The following is an 18,781-nucleotide window of genomic DNA, read 5'->3' as shown; positions in this document are numbered from 1 at the left end:
CAAATTGCTAAATTCCGGCAAGGCTCTTGTAAACACCTTTCTCTATAATTCCCTTCAATAAGCTATTTTCTTGCTCAAGTGTAACTTGGCTAAGAGAATCATTAGTGGAATCAAGAGAACTACTAGAAGCAACAACATTGGATTTAGCATGTTTGTCGTTACTACTAGATGAAGCATCTTTCTTGTTCTTGTTACTAGATTTAACTTGTGGCATGTAAGTAGACAAGAGTAAACTCTTGGCAATGTAAGAAGAACTTTTCTTGCGAAGATCATCATTGATTGCCTTTAAAAACTCATGCTCTTGCTCAAGGTTGAGCTTTTCAAAGCGTAGCTTATCATGAGTCTTTAAAAGTTCTCGATGATTTTCCAAGGTAGTTTCATGAGCTAACTTAAGAGTGTTTAGTTCTTTAGTTAGACGCTCAATCTCCTTCTTATCATCATCATTTGTTTTATCTTGATTAGCATGATTAATTGACGTTTCATCATAGTTTTCATCACTAGAGTTGTCAACAAGTAAATCATCATCACCTAGCAAGTCATCTTCATCACTATTGAAATCAACATACTCGGGATGTGTTACCTTTGGACCTTTGTCCATGAAGCATCTTCCAATTCCTTCATTTGGTGAGTCAAATATGTCGTAGGAGTTGGTTGACACAAGTGCTAGACCGGCAACACCTTCATCTTGAGTATATTCGGAGTCGCAGTGATAACTTCTTTCGGAGTGATTGTCGGAGTCGGAGCCGGATACCCATTCACCAACATGAGCTTGATGTCTTCTTTTTGTGTAGCTCCTTGATGACTTTACTTTCCTTTCCGAATCCTTGCTTCTCGAGAGGGTCTTCGTTCATAACGATCATCTCTACTCCTCCTTTCTCTTGGTGGTGATTCTTATCTTCTACTTCTTCTTTTGGGAGAATCTTCTCTTCTTTTGTAGGGGGCCGTACACTCATTGGAGCAGTGTCCGGGTCTTCCACAATTGTAGCAATTTCGCTCACGACTGGAAGATCTTTTGTCATTGTAGGACCTTGACTTGGAACTTCTTTCTTTGCTTCTACTCTTGTAGAACTTGTTGAAGTTCTTGACCATTAGGCTCAATTCTTCATTGAAGGTTTGTTTCTCACTTGATGATGTGGGAGCATCACACGAGGCTTTGTAAGCACCACTAGACTTGTTGTGAAGCTCTTCCTTATCCTTGAGTGACATCTCATGAGCAACAATTCTTCCAATGACTTCCGTTGGCTTGAGATCTTTGTAATTGGGCATCATTTGGATCAACATATTTTCCATCCAAGGCTCTTAGGATCTTCCTGATGATGAATTTGTCGGTCATCTCTTCACTTCCTAAGCCGGCAATCTCATTTGTGATGAGAGCAAGCCTAGAGTACATTTCAGCGACACCTTCACCATCCTTCATTTTGAACTTGTCAAGTTGACTTTGAAGCACATCCAATTTGGATTCCTTGACGGAGTCGGTACCTTCGTGCATATCAATCAAAGTATCCCAAATTTCCTTTGCATTCTCAAGACGGCTGATTTTGTTGAATTCTTCGGGGCACAATCCATTGAAGAGAATATCACAAGCTTGAGCATTGTATTGTAACATCTTCAATTCTTCCGCGGTAGCTTCACGGTTTGGTTCTCTCCCATCAAAGAATTCACCTTGCAAGCCAATACACACAATAGCCCAAACAGCGGGGTTATGTCCAAGAATATGCATTTTCATCTTATGCTTCCAACTAGCAAAATTTGTACCATCAAAGTAAGGACCTCTACGGTGGTAATTTCCCTCGCTAGACGCCATACTCTCCTAGGTTGTGAAACCAAGGCTATGACCACCAAAAGCTATGGAAATCAAAGCAAATGGAGACCAAAGCTCTGATACCACTTGTAGGATCGAAAGTATGTCTAGAGGGGGGGTGATTAGACTACTTGACCAAATAAAAATCTAGCCTTTTCCCAATTTTAGTTCTTGGTAGATTTTAGCAACTTAGAACAAGTCAAGCAATCAACCTACACATGCAATTCTAAGAGTATAGCAGCGGAATGTAAAACAATTGCATATGAAGGTAAAGGGAGGAGTTTGAGGGAGCAAACACAATGTTGACACGGAGATTTTTTATCCGTGGTTCCCATAGGTGGTGCTATCGTACATCCACGTTGATGGAGACTTCAACCCACGAAGGGTAACGGTTGCGCGAGTCCACGGAGGGCTCCACCCACGAAGGGTCCACGAAGAAGCAACCTTGTCTATCCCACCATGGCCGTCGCCCACGAAGGACTTGCCTCACTAGGGTAGATCTTCACGAAGTAGGTGATCTCCTTGCCCTTACAAACTCCTTGGTTCAACTCCACAATCTTGACGGAGGCTCCCAAGTGACACCTAGCCAATCTAGGAGACACCACTCTCCAAGAAGTAACAAATGGTGTGTTGATGATGAACTCCTTGCTCTTGTGCTTCAAATGATAGTCACCCCAACACTCAACTCTCTCTCATAGGATTGGATTTTGTGGAAAGAAGATTTGAGTGGAAAGCAACTTGGGGAAGGCTAGAGATCAAGATTTATGTGGTTGGAATGGAATATCTTGACCTCAACACAAGTGTAGGTGGTTCTCTCTCAGAAAATATGTATTGGAGGTGTAGGCCTGTTCTGATGGCTCTCTCCACGAATGAAGAGTGGGTGGAGGGGCATATATAGCCTCCACACAAAATCTAACCGTTACACACAAATCACCAAACTCGGTGGGACCGATTCAGAGAACTCGGTCAGACCGATTTGGTTCATAATGTGACCATTAGGTGTTTCGGTGGGACCAACATGTCAACTCGGTGGGACTGATATCATTAGGGTTAGGGCATAACGTAATCTCGGTGTGACCGCTTACACAAACTCGGCGGGACCGATTTTGGTAATAGTCAAACAGAGAGTTGGTCAGGCAAACTCGGTGGGACCGATTCGCTCATCTCGGTTGGACCGAAACGTTACGAAAGGGAAACAGAGTGTTTGCATTGCAATCTCGGTGGGACCGATCGCTCATCTCGGTTGGACCGAAACGTTACGAAGGGAAACAGAGAGATTACAATCCCATCTCAGTGAGACCGAGATCCCTATCGGTGAGACCGAAAAGACTAGGGTTTCTGGCAGTGGCTATGTCAACTGAACTCGGTGGCGCCGGATAGAAAGAATCGGTGGGGCCGAGTTGGACTTTTGGTTTGGGACATATGTGGATATGAGAAAGTAGTGGAGGGTTTTGGAGCATATCACTAAGCATTTTGAGCAAGCACCTCATTAAGCAACACCTCATCCCTTCTTAATAGTATTGCCTTTTCCTATAGACTCAATGTGATCTTGGATCACTAAAATAGAAAATGTAGGGTCGTGTGCTTTGAGCTTGAGCCAATCTTTTGTCCTTAGCATTTTGAAGGGTCCACTTTCTAATCCATGCCATGCCAATCATTGAGCTTTCCTGAAATATCTATCTTGAAATAGCATTAGCTCCATGAGCTATATGTTGTTAGGAATTACCAAAACCACCCAGGGATAGTTGCACTGTCACAAGTCTCTAGGTTAGATACTGTGCAGTCACATCCAATGCGTTGGTCTGGTTAAATCCTTAATAAACGAGGTAACCCCGCGAGTCAAATAGGGCCTTGGTTTGAACAATAGAACCTCGATATGGTGATAGCTGGTTGGTCATGGGGTTATTTGGATGCATTCGACCACACTACGTTGACTACACATATGTAACGGTGTTTACCAGTGCCATGATGTTTATCTAGATAATATCCTCAATTGCAAATACAAGGATGCATGTGAAACCTTTATCCCTAGCCTATTTCTTTATTGTTGTCTTGTTATTTAACTGTGGGAATTTGGTCTAGAAAACTAGTACTCTTTGAGATAACAAGTTCTTTGCAGAAATCTCCTTGCTAAGCATCACTCCTCATGGGTTCGATAAACCTAGGGTCTCTAGGGGAAAAGGCACTATCTGCATCACAAACCAGATGAAAGGTAATCAATAGACGCCTCTTGTGGTTGTTGTTCGCGCCATTGACATGGACCCTTTGGATGACACATAACAAGATGGTGATCGAGCGGACCTTTTCCAACGTGGCACTAACTCCGTGTTTAAATTTCTAGCCTCTTGCAGCACCTGCATCCGCCCTCTAGGCTGCAAGGCATGGACCGGCTAGGCAGTATGTTGATACTCTGTGTGTGGCAAGCCGACGCCGTGCTTTGCCTCCTAGTTAGGGATACGGCTGCTCCATGGAGCCATGTATCGCATTACTTTATTCTTCTTTTTGGCATGTTTGTGTCGTTGCCCTACCAAACTTATATTTTATTTCCGGCATTTGGACATGATGTTGGATGTGGTGATTTGCTTTATATATAAAGCAGCTTGAAATGTTGTTTTAAGAAGTTGAGTTAAGCCTAGCTGAGACGTGTACACCAAAAGATATAGGGAGTCTTTCAACAATAGCGTTTTCATTAGGAAAGGGAATAACGAGGTGATGAGACACATAACAAGACTTGTAGCACAAGGTTTCACGCAGATGGCCGAAACCTATTCTCCAGATATATGTGAATCATTTTCCAATACCTTATCCCAATTGCAGCTCGAAATCATCCATCTATGGAGTTGATGGATGTGGTGACCATATATTCTTGTGGGTCACTTGATTTGGATATATAAGTTTCACATGAATTCAACTTCAAAACCAAACGCAAAACGCAACATATATTTTGTAAAGTCTACAAGTCACTCCATGGCTAAATTTGTTGGAATATATTTGGTACAACTGACTTAATGAGAACCTTATAACAAAAGGTTATTGTAAGAATGATGAGAACCCATGCGTGCCCATCAAGAAATCCTCAACATGATTTCATATTATCTCAATGTATGTTGATGGTCTAAACATCATTGGCAACACACAATATACTGAGGAAGCTTGTGATTGTCTAAAAATGGAATTTGGGATAGAATATTTGGTTAAAATCCTGCCTATTTTTTGTTAGATAACCAAACTAAATACTACTCTCTCCGTCCCGAATTACTTACATGCATCCATTTTTGCGACAAGTGACAAGTAATTCGGGACGGAGGGAGTAGTAGATTTTTTTCTCTTTTTTTTTGCGGGGAGGAGGGAGTAGTAGTTACTACAGGTCACATAGGTGTACATGTTGATGACTAGTATAATTAATTAGAATTTGCATCGACCATACATATACAATGTTGGCACAAGCCATATACTCATAATTTAATCAACATGCAGTGCGTATAATTACTTTGTATAACCACACAGTAATTATACATACGTTGTACGGAGTAGAGTACTACTTACACAGTGCATATTTAATCTATTACCAGTAAATGACATGTTCAAGAAATAATTAACCACATTGTAAAATATATACCTATGTACCACCATACTACTATATAATTACCCTATTCTTCTCTCTATTCAGTGGTCCATCCATGCATAATTAAGCAGCTAATAATTAATTAAGCTAGCTAGCGGCGATCGACACCGTCGATCTATCCGTGCCTCATCGCTGGAGGCACCATGTCATCCAGAAGCCCCTTATCGACGGCGGGAACACTCCCTGGCGACGAGATGGACGATGCCTGGGTTGTGTAGCTTGCAAGTTGCAGCTCCTGTCGGTTGCAGTGTAGCGGCTGGAGCAGCGACGACGACATCGCCGGCACGCTGAAGAGTGGGTTTTGAGTGGTCGGCGAGTGCAGCGCCGGCAAGTCGTTGTACATGAGGTGGTGGTGGTGTGCCGAGAAGGCCATCTGGCTGGCGAGGGTGGCGGCGCCGGCGCCGCGGGGGAAGGTGACGGTGTGGTGACAGTGCTGGCCCTCGTAGGTGGTGATGACAACGGAGGGGTCGTCGGAGCAGCGCTCCACGCGCTTCTTCACCGTGCACTTGTTGTTGGTGCACCGGTAGTAGCTCCTACGTAAGAGAATATAATTGCAACACTTCATTCATCCATGGCAAAATGAATCATGTGATTTGCGGGATAAAGTGAAAAATGGGCCTAGCTACATGTCAGGTTAGGTACTATACATTATTTTCTCCTGTCAAAAAAGAAAGAAAAACTAAAAACATGACGAATGCATGCCAAGGGTTCCTCTAAAATGACATCCGTATAAAACGTACAAGTACTACGTGCAAAGTAGTACCAGTACTGTGCGCATTCATTAATTTTGCCCAGTGAATTGATTACTAGGATTCGACCCACAACGTCATAGGTTCGATCTCTCTCTATCTTGCAGTGCACTAGCTAAATCAGAGCTAAACTTAACTACCTCCTTAACAAACTGATCAGCAGAGGAAAGCTACCCTAAAGCAGAATGTATGCACACAGTTTACGAAACTACGTACTGTCATGTTCGTTATGAAGCGATGAGTATCGGAGAAACCCCCCACACACACACTAGTAGTTAACGGCAATTAGTTACCAAATGATTTACATATTCAATGCACACCAAATTTATATGGTATTGCACCCTATTACGTACTCACATGCACATACATATGTCCTACGCTTTCACTCTCAACTACTCCCTCTGTAAACTAGTGACCTAAACGATTTTATATTAGTTTACAGTAGTTTACAGAGGGAGTATCTTAATAGTCTATACACAATTACACACTGAATTATCTTACGCATTTTTTGCATGATCTAATATGCTGCTAGTTAGGATATGGAGATGGATTTTTAGGCAGAACCAGGAGCTCTGCCGACCAGCTAGGATATGGAGATCATTCATATATACGAAGCATATAATGTGTAGAATTTTTCCTCGCAAAAGAAAATAATGTGTAGAGTTTTCCACGGGACGTACGTATGTACAAATTAAGCTATGGATCGGACGATAGGAATACGTTACCTTGGGAAAGGACTGTTCTTGACGGCCTTCTGTCCGTACTTCCTCCAGCGGTATCCGTCCTCGAGGTGGTCTATCTCCGTCTTGGTCATGAACGCGAACCGTGGCTGCCGCGCCCGCTTCTGCTTTTTCATCGTCTTCCCCGGGGCCAGCGCCGGCGCCGGCTTGCTCCTGCATCCATATCCAAGCACGCATAGATGGAGGTTGCTGTTAGCTCCCATTTGTACAGAGAAGACCAAATTAACGCATGGCGCAAGAGACAAATCGTTCCCTTTTTATTTCAATCAATCATCAATAGTCCAAAACCCCTATAAAAATACTCCGTATACTAGTGGTGGCCGTGAATCTAGCTAGCATACGTTCCAAATTAACAACCTTATCGTGGACTTAAAAAGGCCATGAGAGGGGAAGGGGAGGTTTAGCACGCGAATCCCGGCGCAACGTTCCATGCAAATTAACCACACAGCACCACACTCTCTCAGCCTCATTACCGAATTTACCGGACTGCCCTTGGAAACGATGACGTGCTATTAACGAATAATTCAGACGAATATAAAAGTACTCGCAACAAGGACGAATGTAAAAGAGAAATTATATAACGAAATGAAATGCAAAGTGAAATATTATCGAGGAGAAGGAAATTAAACTAAGTTTTTTTTTTGGAAAAGTCGATGGTAATTACGAATTAACGCTCATGGCGTGGAAGAGAGGAGATGAGCATGGCGACGATCCGTCGGTGAATTAAGCTACCGCAGCTTTACTTACGCTGCCTCTGTCGCGGCGGCCGGCCTGCCGTCGGCGTCTGCAGCCTCCCGCGTGGCACCGTCATCGGTGGAGCTCGACGAGGCGCCGGCCCCTTCCATGGACCCCGTTGGTGTGGCCGGAGGCGGATCCAGCGGCGGAAGCAGCTCCCCGGCGCAGCCGTCGTCGACAAAACCGGCCGCCCAGCCGATCTCCGCCAACAGCGCAGAGGAATCGGCGTACGCTTCCTCGGCGGAGAAGGGCCAGTCCCCACCGCCGCACTCGACACCGGCCATTGCCACGAACCCCACCGCGAGACGTATATGTAGAGCTAGCAGCTCGAGACCAGGGGCAAAAACCTTAGGCGGCCTCAGGCCGCGCGCTGCACAGCTTCAGCTTGGCACTGTGCTAGCTAGCTACCTCTGCTCCGACCACTGACGCTGTCAAGTAGTTGATGCTTCTGATCTTGCCTTTGGGGCCCTTTTATCGTCTACTCGAACGTGTGGTTTGTCTCTGTGTGTGTGGGGGGGGGGGGGGGGGGGGGGGGGGGGGGAGGATAGGTGCGCATTCATTGTACTTTCCTCTCATTTAATTAATTATTAATGTAGTACCATAAATTGCTAATTAATTAATTGGATTTGCTTTTATATGCCCATCAAATCGTAGTAGTACTACATATGTATGACGGGATAGAGAGGTGCACAACCACTTGTGGGCAACTCTGATGATACAAATTTGCAACTGCTTTGTTACATATTTCTACTACTACTAAGGTTGTCCTTTTTTCATCCATGTATTTTTGGAACCGCACGCATTATATTAATCAATAAACGGAGTATAGGCAGCGTAGGTGGCGCTCCCTGCAGCGGCTAGTGAGGGTCGGGGCTGGTCACTCCATGTCTCGCTGGTGGTCGCATCCAATCGAATCGGTGAACGTCTCGGCTAGCCTTTGTTGAGTAAATTGTTAATTGATAGCTGCGCGGTTGGTTGGCGAGTAAGGGATTAATAGGCTAATCGGCAAGTTAATCCATTAATCAAATGATTTATCAGTTTATCGGCTGCTAGGTGGCTCTATGAGTAGGGATTAATCGACGAGTTAACTGGTTAATCGGGTGAATTCTTGGGCTAGGTGTTTGATTTGGGAGGATTTCTCCTTCAGATGTGGACACCGACCAATGGCTCGTACTAGCGAGGTTGTGGGATGCAGCCTGAAGGCTTCACTGTGCTCCCACTCCGGCCAGTTTGCCTTCGACTGTGCGATGCAATCTATGAATGATGGCTTAACACAGAGGGTATGGTGATGCAACAGCATGGTGGGTTTCTAGCCCAATGCATGTAGCTGCTGGGATCGCAGAAAAGTGGTGGCGACAACTACTATGATTGACTTCAATTTGGTTGTATTTCTTGAGTATCCGGTCTCGAGCTCCGGGCTGAAAAACTTAGGTTTGACCCGAGTTGGTTAACTGGCAATGACAATGTTGTGTGTTGTGAACTTGGTGAAAGCATTGCCCGGACTTGTTCTTCAGGATGAAAACTTAGAATGTGATCATTGGTGGTTGGATCTGATGACGGCGGCGCTTGAGTGTCGTTCTCTTCTTGAAGACGTATCTTTAAGAAAAACGCGGTCCTAATGATGTCAAGGGATGGTTGTTGCAGATATGGTCATTGATGTAGTTTGTCAATCGTTGTTTTGATCGCTTCATAGTTTCCTTTTTTTCTTTTTCCTGTGCTAAGCATAGTTTTGGTCTTGCATGGCTTTGCCATATGCCGACATATTTAGTTGTGTGTGCGCGTTTGTTTTAGCTCTGTGCATCTCAGTTATGCAAAGGTAGGATGTGTTCCCTTTGTGTTTGTGTCCACTTGATGCTTCATTTTGAGCCAATAAAATCTAACCTTTATCAAAAGAGTAAACGTATTATTAATAAATGCACATACATGCGAAAACTAATAATAGAAAGAACATGACATGACTTGTGTCCAGAATACTTTGCAAAAAGAACCTCAAATAAAAGAACATAACAAAAAAGTCCATTGGGATCCCTGCAACCAACTACATATGAGACCGTCATCGACCGCCAGCACCGTTGAGACGCATAGGAAGAGATTGAACACCAGCAAACAGAAATCCAGACTGGTGCCATAGCCTTCAAGGCATCGAGATTCGAAGACTAGACCTGCAGAACATGCACTTGGCCATGTGGCTGGTCGGTCGAGAACATTCCCCATGCCGACCTAGATCCGGACTACACGCATCCCACTGTCTTTGCTGGGGAAGAACACTAGATCCGCCTTCCATCGGGCCACCAACCTTGAACCAGTACCAACATATCCCACTTGTCGGCGCCGCCATGACACACAATAACCGCCAGACACAGGAAAACATAAAGCCCACCGTTCCAGACGAACAAAGATCATATGAGGCCATCGGCTTAGCGGCGCCGCTGGAGATAACTTCGCCTTGGTGAGGAGACACCGAAGCCACCTTATTTGATGCAACACCAACCACTCCAAACTGGCGCAGCTACATGAAGATGAGATCCTAAACCTATGGACTAACTAGAATAGAAAGGGGAGCCCACTCCCCTCCACTAGCTGCCCGAGCAGCGGACGAAGAGGGGTGAAGATCATCACCTCATCGGCGTCCATAGGAGGGTTGGAAAGTTAGGAAATTGGTTGGCACATGTTTGTCATGTCATATCTTGGGCTTATTATCATTGGTTTAGTACTGAATTTAAGGCTTGCATGCTTGGGATAGTCATTAACTTGATAAAAACATGAAGTTACAGTCTATTTTAATAGTTGTGGATATTTGACTTCGGATTTGCTCTTAGCACTACCGGTTTGTGTACAAAGCAGCTACTGCTATTTGGATATGGGATAGTGTATTCGGTGTTCAGATGAACCTTTGCCTTTCTTTCACCTAATAACAAAAAATGGGGACTCTAATGAGAAGTTGAAATTGCATAGTCCTTCCATCTTGAGTAAAACGCATAAAACCACCACTTTAGTGTCATAGCTCTCGGAGAACCACCACTTTACAAAATGTGACACTTCGCACCACGCCGAAAATTTGACAGTGGCAAAAAAACTGAACCAAAAAATGAGCACATTTTGACGTGGCAGATTACTCGCGTGCCGACAGCGGGGGATGGCGCACCGCTAACAGCGGGAGACGGTCGACTGTCGGAAGCGGATCGGTCGGAATGAACCAGCACACACACACACACACTCTCCTCTCTCTCTCTCTCTCTCTCTCTCTCTCTCTCTCTCGTCACTCACTCCACTCTCCCTCCCCCTCACTAAGGCGGCATGGCGGCGGCGAAATCTGAAGAAGGCATGGTCGGTTCCATTGGCGACGAGGGAAACACGTTGGAAGGGCGGATGGGGCCTAATGGCGGCGTGGTAAGGGGCAGCCACACCGAGGATGAGGAGGAGGAGGATTGCTGCGGCAGCATGCTACTTGTGAACTGCGTTGGGATTTCCCCGAAGAGGAGAGGATGATGCAGTACAGTAGAGATAAGTATTCCCCTCAGCTAAGAACCAAGGTTGTCAATCCAGTAGGAGAACCAAGCAACAACTCATTAGCAGCACCTGCACACAAACAACAAATCCTTGCAACCCAGCGCGAACAAGGGGTTGTCAATCCCTTGACGGTTACGAGCAAGATTAAATTGTATGGTATTTGATAGATAGATCAGACAAACATACAAAATAAAATAAATAAAAGAAAAACACAGCAAGGTATTTTTGGTTTTTATATATGATAAAAGATAGACCCGGGGCCATAGTTTTTACTAGAGGCTTCTCTCTTGAAAATAGCATACGAAGGGTAAACAAATTACTGTTGGGCAATTGATAGAAAAGCAAATAATTATAACGATATCGAAGGCAATGATCATGCATATAGGCATCATGGCCGAGACAAGTAGACCGACTCCTGCCTGCATCTACTACTATTACTCCACACATCGACCGCTATCCAGCATGCATCTAGTGTATTAAGTTCATAAAAAAATGGTGTAACGCCTTAAGCAAGATGACATGATGTAGACAAGATAAACTCACGTATGAATAAACCCCATCTTTTTACCCTTAATAGCAACGATACATACGTGTCATGTCCCCTTCTGTCACTGGGATTGAGCACCGCAAGATCGAACTCATTACAAAGCACCTCTTCCATTGCAAGAAAAAATCTATCTAGTTGGCCAAACCAGATCAATAGATCAGAGAGAAATACGAAGCTATAACAATCATGCATAAAAGAGTTCAGAGAAAACTCAAATAATATTCATGGATAGATCTAATCATAAACTCACAATTCATCGGATCCCAACAAACACACCGCAAAAAGTGATTACATCGGATAGAACTCCAAGAACATGAACGGGAACATTGTATTGAAGATCAAATAGAGAGAAGAAGCCATCTAGCTACTAACTATGGACCCGTAGGTCCGTGGTAAACTACTCAGGCAACATCGAAAGGGTAGCAAGGATGATTTAGAGCCCCTCCATGATCGAATCCCCCTCTACTAGAGTGCCAAAAAAGGCCTCCAGATGGGATCTGTCAAGAACAGGAACTTGCAATGGCGGAAAAAGTATTTCATGGACTGCCTTGTTGGTGTCCCGATTTTAGACAATCTATAGAGGCGGAGTTAGGTACAAGGGAGCCACATGGGCCCTGCAAGCCACCAGGGCGCCCCTGGTGCCTCATGGTCCACTGCTCCATCTTCTCGTCCCCTCCCAAAGCTTCCATAGTGTCTTATTGCTAGAACAAAATCTCCAAAAAGTTTCGTGGCATTTAGACTTTGTTTGGTACAGATATTCTGAAAAACCAAAAACAAGCAAAAAATCAGCAACTATCACTAGGCACTAAGTTAATTGGTTAGTCCCAAAAAATGATATAATTGCTTGAAAGTGTATATAAAACATCCAAGATTGATAATATAATAGCATGGAACAATAAAAAATTATAGATACATTGGAGACGTATCACGTCAGCTTGTTCCTCTCATTGTCGGCAACACGGTCGTTGGCTGATGTCGCCCGCAAGGTGGTGGAGGACCTATGCACTGCAAAATCGCCACCTACGTGAGCTTTCCGAACCTATCCTTGTAGCTAGGGTTTCATATTTGCAATGCAAGCTGGTGGAGATACTGAATCTTTCTGAAACAGTTGAATGTTGGTGTCATATGTTTAATGTAGTTTAGGACTGAATCTTTCTTAACAAACTGATTATTGCTGCACATTTTAGACTTAATGTATCTTAGTACTGAATTTGAACTAACTAAAATGTAGCTTAGTATTGAATTTTTTGTTTCTGAACGAATTGATTTTTTGTTTCTAAACTAACTGAATGTTGTTGCATTTGAATGTAATTAGGGTTGAAGCTGACATTTGGAAAGTGAGTTTCTGATGACCCACAAGTATAGGGGGTCAATTGTAGCTCTTTTCGATAAGTAAGAGTGTTGAACCCAACGAGGAGCATAAGGACATGACAAGTAGTTTTCAGTAAGGTAAGGTCTGCAAGTGCTGAAATTGTAAGTAGTGGAGTAGTTTGATAGCAAGATAATTTGTAACGAGCAAGTAACGATAGTAGTAGCAAAAGTGCAGCAAGGTAGCCCAATCCTTTTGAGGCAAAGGACAGGCTAAAACGGTCTCTTATGATAAGCAAAGTGTTCTTGAGGGTACACGGGAATTTCATCTAGTCACTTTCATCATGTTGGTTCGATTTGTGTTCGCTACTTTGATAATTTGATATGTGGGTGGACCGGTGCTTAGGTGTTGTTCCTACTTGAACAAACCTCCTACTTATGATTAACCCTCCTGCAAGCATCCGCAACTACGAGATAAGTATTAAGAATACATTCTAACCATAGCATTAAACTCTTGGATCCAATCGGTCCCTTACGGAATAGCGCATAAACTGGGGTTTAAGCTTCTGTCACTCTCACAAACCATCATCTAATTGCTACTCCATAATGCATTCCCTTAGGCCCAAATATGGTGAAGTGTCATGTAGTCGACGTTCACATGACACCACTAAGGGAATCACAACATACATACTATCAAAATATCAAACACATATCAAGTTCACATGATTACTTGCAACATGATTTCTCCCGTGACCTCAAGAACAAAAGTAATTACTCACAAATGATAAACATGCTCATGATCAGAGGGGTATCAAATAGCATAATGGATCTGAACATATAATCTTCCACCAAATAAACCATATAGTAATCAACTACAAGATGTAATCAACACCACTAGTCACCCACAAGCACCAATTATAGTTCCGGTAACAAGATTGAACACAAGAGATGAACTAAGGTTTGTGATGAGATGGTGATGTTGATGGAGATTGCACTCCCCAAGGTGGGAGAGTTGTTGGTGATGATGATGACGATGATTTCCCCCTCCGGAAGGGAAGTTCCCCCGGCGGAATCGCTCCACCGGAGGGCAAAAGTGCTCCTGCACAAGTTCTGCCTCGAGACGGCAACACTCCATCTCGAAAGTCCTCTCCTTATTTTTTCTAGGTCAAAATGACGTATATACTAGAAGATGGGCACCGGAGGTGGGCCGAGGAGGGCACAACCCACCAGGGCGCGCTGGGCTCCCTGGCGCGCCCAGGTAGGTTGTGCCCACCTGGTGGGCCCCCTATGGTAGTTATTTGCTCCAATAATTCTTAAATATTCCATAAAAATCTCCATGAAGTTTCAGCTCATTTGGAGTTGTGCAGAATAGGTGGCCTGACGTAGCTTTTCCAGGTCCAGATTTCCAGCTGCCAGAATTCTCCCCCTTGGTGTATACCTTGCAAATTATGAGACAAAACGCATTATAATTACTCCAAAAAGCATTATTATGGATAAAACCATCATAAATAACAGTAAGAAAACATGATGCAAAATGGACGTATCAACTCCCCCAAGCTTAGACCTCGCTTGTCCTCAAGCGAAAACCAAAATCGAAAAACATGTCCACATGCTTTGAGAGAGAGGTGTCGATAAAAACAAAATACAGACATAGAAGCATCATGTTGATTATTATAACAGCAACAAATTTAAACATATGGCTTTTATAATAGAACTTTTATCATATACTTCTCATGAATAAGTAATAGTTCATCACACAATCGAAGTATAAAGCAAAAACTCTATTAGAAACGAACAAACTATGTTCTCAGTCAACTTTGCGACTATAATTCATCATCTTTTCAGGAAGGGTCACGTGTCGGAGCCTTTAGGCAAGTCCACATACTCAACCATCATATAGTCTTCTATGATTGCTAACACTCACCGCGTACACATGAGCAAAACATTTCAACCAGACACATAGAAAGATATGGGCTTATAGTTTTGCCTCGCAACATATTCACCTCAAGGGTGATGTCAACAATAATAACTTATCCTATCTATATTCAACTAGACATATGTGCCTAGATCTTTCCTCACCACATGATGCTTGCCAAAGGAGAAAAATAAAAGGGAATAGAAGAAAAACTTTGACTCTTGGCATAAAAGTAATTACATAAAAAGTAAAAGATAGGCCCTTCGCAGAGGGAAGCAGAGGTTGCCATGCGCTTATTTGTTTGTATGCTCAATCCCTTAGTGCAAAAGAACGTCACGTTGTATTGCCCCTTAAGATGACAACCTTTATTATGCAGTCAGTCGCTTTTATTCTTTGCATCCAAGGTCATACAACACTCAATTTTCTCTTACACTAAATGATCTCACATTTTTAGAAGCAATTTTTATTGCATTTTTGCACCGATGACAACTTACTTGGGGGATCTTTCTCAATCCCTAGGTAGGTATGGTGGACACTTGAACATAAGATTTGGGTTTAAGGGTTTTTGGATGCACAAGTAGTATCTCTACTTAGTGCGGAATTTTTGGCTAGCAAAGATAGGGGCAAGCACCACATGTTGAAGGATCTATGACAATATGACTTCTATGTGAATATAAACTAACATAAACCATTAAGTTGTCTTCCTTGTCCAACGTCAACAATTTTGGCATATAATATTTTGATGAGGGCTCACAATCACAAAAGATTTCTGGGATAGTATATTTATATGTGAATCTTCTCTTCCCTTATTAATTCTTTCATGAGTTGCATCATTGACTAATACTATGTTTGTCAATCTCTAATAAAATTTCCTACTTATACTTTTCCTTATGTGGTGCCATCACCTACCATAGGATTAGTATATGATCTTACTGATTTATTTCCTTTCTTTTATTTATTTCATTTCTCTTTTTCTTTCTTTCTTATTTATTTTCTTTGTTTGCAACATGAAAGTAAAGAAAGCAAAAACTCAAACTAACTTTATTATATAACTTGCACACGATTACAAGGATGGGTCACTAAGCAAACTCTCAAAGAGCGAGCTAAACTTTTATTCATCTAAGGCAAAAAGATCGAACTAAAATAAGTAAAAGCAAAGAGATAGTGGGATGATACGATACCGGGGCACCTCCCCCAAGCTTGGCGGAAGCCAAGGGGAGTGCCCATACCCGATACTTAGTTCTGTTTTGGTGGTGAAGAAGATGATGGTGGTGATGAAGAAGAGATCTTGTCCTCGGATTTCCATGGCAGTGGTCCACCATCATAAGAGGAGGAGTGAGTCTCACGGGTCCTACAACTAGCAGCCAAACTCATACCTTTGAACCTCGCCTCATACAAAAAGACTTGGTTTTGGAGGTCATAGATCTGGCTTTGGAGGAAGCTGATTTGCTCGTTGAGGGTGAAGATGATGTCCTTCATGGGCTTGCCATCCACCTTGAGATCACGGGAAAGGTCCGTGATCATGAGGTGATTGGCATTGAGCCCATGCTCCACCATCCCCTTGCACCAGAAGACTTCCTGATCCATGGCTTCAAGCCTGGCCTCCATGGTTCCGTGCCCTTGGGACCTTCCTCATCACGGATGTACAACACCCCGTCATGCATCTGGATGGTTTGAGGGTGCTGCACCACCTCCCGCAGATATGGGCTGATGACGTTCTTGAAGAACTTTTCCTTGGAGGAGCTTGAAGAGGCCATGGTGGATGGGATCTGACAGAAAACAGCAAGGAAAAAGAGAATAGAGGATTTCTTCGCGATATGGTGATTAACAGGTTCGGGAAGTATATATAGATTTTTTTATCTTGGAGGACAAGCATACGGGAGAAAAAACGGAGTACAGAAGGTGTCCCAGGTGGGCACAACCCACCTCGGGGCGCCAAGCAAGCCTGGCGCGCACTGGTGTCTTGTGCCCACCAGGGGATGCTTCCTGGAAGTTTCTTTAGTTCCAAAATTCTTAAATATTCCAAAACTAATAAAAAATATTTTTGCGGATTTTTCGGAGTCCGTTTACTTACCGTATCACGTACCTCCTTATTTTCACGATTCTGGAGTGTTCCGGAAGGACTCTTTTATGTGTTCTTCCGGTGTCAAAGTTTGGATGATATTACTTTCAACATTAATGGGCGTACCTGAGATATAATGCTTTATTCGTTATCCATTGACAACCTTCGGGTTAGTACCTTCCGAATTATTTATTTTGATGGCTCCAGACCGGTAAACCTCCTCAATGACATAGGGGCCTTCCCATTTCGAGAGGAGTTTTCCTGCAAAGAATCTGAAATGAGAGTTGTACAAAAGAACATACTCTCCGACTTTAAACTCACGCTTTTGAATTCTTTTGTCATGCCATCTTTTAACCTTTTCTTTGAATAAGTTTGCATTTTCATAAGCTTGGGTTCTCCATTCATCTAATGAGCTTATATCAAATAACCTCTTTTCACCAGCAAGTTTGAAATCATAATTGAGTTCTTTAACTGCCCAATATGCTTTATGTTCTAACTCAAGAGGCAAATGACAAGCTTTTCCATAAACCATTTTATAAGGAGACATACACATAGGATTTTTATATGTTGTTCTATAAGCCCAAAGTGCATCATCTAATTTCTTAGACCAATTCTTCCTGGACCTATTGACAGTCTTTTGCAAAATTAATTTTATTTCTCTATTGCTAAGTTCAACTTGACCACTAGACTGAGGATGATAGGGTGATGCAATTCTATGGTTAACATCATACTTGGCAAGCATTTTACGAAAAGCACCATGAATAAATTGTGAACCACCATCAGTCATTAAATATCTAGGGGCTCCAAACCTTGGGAAGATAACTTCCTTAAGCATTTTAATAGAGGTGTTGTGATCAGCACTACTGGTTGGAATAGCTTCTACCCACTTAGTAACATAATCAACAGCAACCAAAATATGTGTATACCCATTAGAGGAAGGAAAAGTTCTTATGTAATCAAATCCCCAAACATCAAATGGTTCAACAGCAAGTGAATAATTCATAGGCATTTCTTGACGCTTACCGATATTACCTATTCTTTGGCATTCATCACAAGATGAGACAAACTTACAGGCATCCTTGAAGAGAGTAGGCCAATAAAATCCAGACTGCAATACCTTATGAGCAGTTCTATCTCCAGCATGATGCCCTCCATAAGCTTCGGAGTGACATTTCCATAGGATTTGTCCCTGTTCATGCTCAGGTACACAACGTCTAATAATACCATCTACTCCTTCTTTATAGAGATATGGGTCATCCCAAAAGTAATGTCTTAAATCATAGAAGAATTTTTTCTTTTGTTGGTATGTAAAGCTAGGTGGTACATATGTTGCAACAAAATGTAGTTAGCATAATCAACATACCAAGGAGTACTATGAGAAACATTTATTGCAGCTAAATCCTCATCAGGAAAACTACATCAATAGGAAGTGGGTCATCAAGCACATTTTCAAGCCTAGACAAGTTATCAGCTACGGGGTTCTCAGCTCCTTTTCTATCAATGATATGTAAATCAAATTCTTGTAGAAAAAGAACCCAACGAATAAGTCTAGGTTTAGCATCTTTCTTTTCCATAAGATATTTAATAGCAGCATGGTCTGTGTGAACAGTTACTTTGGAATCAACAATATAAGGTCTAAATTTATCACAAGGAAACACCACTGCTAAGAATTCTTTTATAGTAGTAGCATAATTTCTTTGAGCACTGTCTAGAGTTTTACTAGCATAATGAATAACATTCAATTTTTTATCAACTCTTTGTCCTAGAACAGCACCAACAACATAATCAC

At 42.7% G+C, this 18,781-nt stretch overlaps 1 protein-coding gene across 1 annotated transcript; it reads right to left on the bottom strand.

Moving 5' to 3' along the window:
• Window positions 1-5,273: 5,273 nt before the first annotated feature.
• On the bottom strand, window positions 5,274-8,075 carry LOC123052942 (probable WRKY transcription factor 57). Its single transcript, XM_044476313.1, has 3 exons — window positions 7,663-8,075; window positions 6,901-7,068; window positions 5,274-5,959 (listed from the first exon to the last, which is right to left on the bottom strand). The coding sequence occupies exons 1-3, from the start codon at window positions 7,932-7,934 to the stop codon at window positions 5,542-5,544; spliced, it is 858 nt and encodes a 285-aa protein (XP_044332248.1). The 5' UTR covers window positions 7,935-8,075; the 3' UTR covers window positions 5,274-5,541.
• Between the last annotated feature and the right edge of the window lie 10,706 nt (window positions 8,076-18,781).

Source organism: Triticum aestivum, chromosome 2D, assembly GCF_018294505.1.
Source record: "Triticum aestivum cultivar Chinese Spring chromosome 2D, IWGSC CS RefSeq v2.1, whole genome shotgun sequence".
NCBI lineage: Eukaryota > Viridiplantae > Streptophyta > Magnoliopsida > Poales > Poaceae > Triticum > Triticum aestivum.
This window is presented reverse-complemented; position numbering and strand designations above follow the sequence as displayed.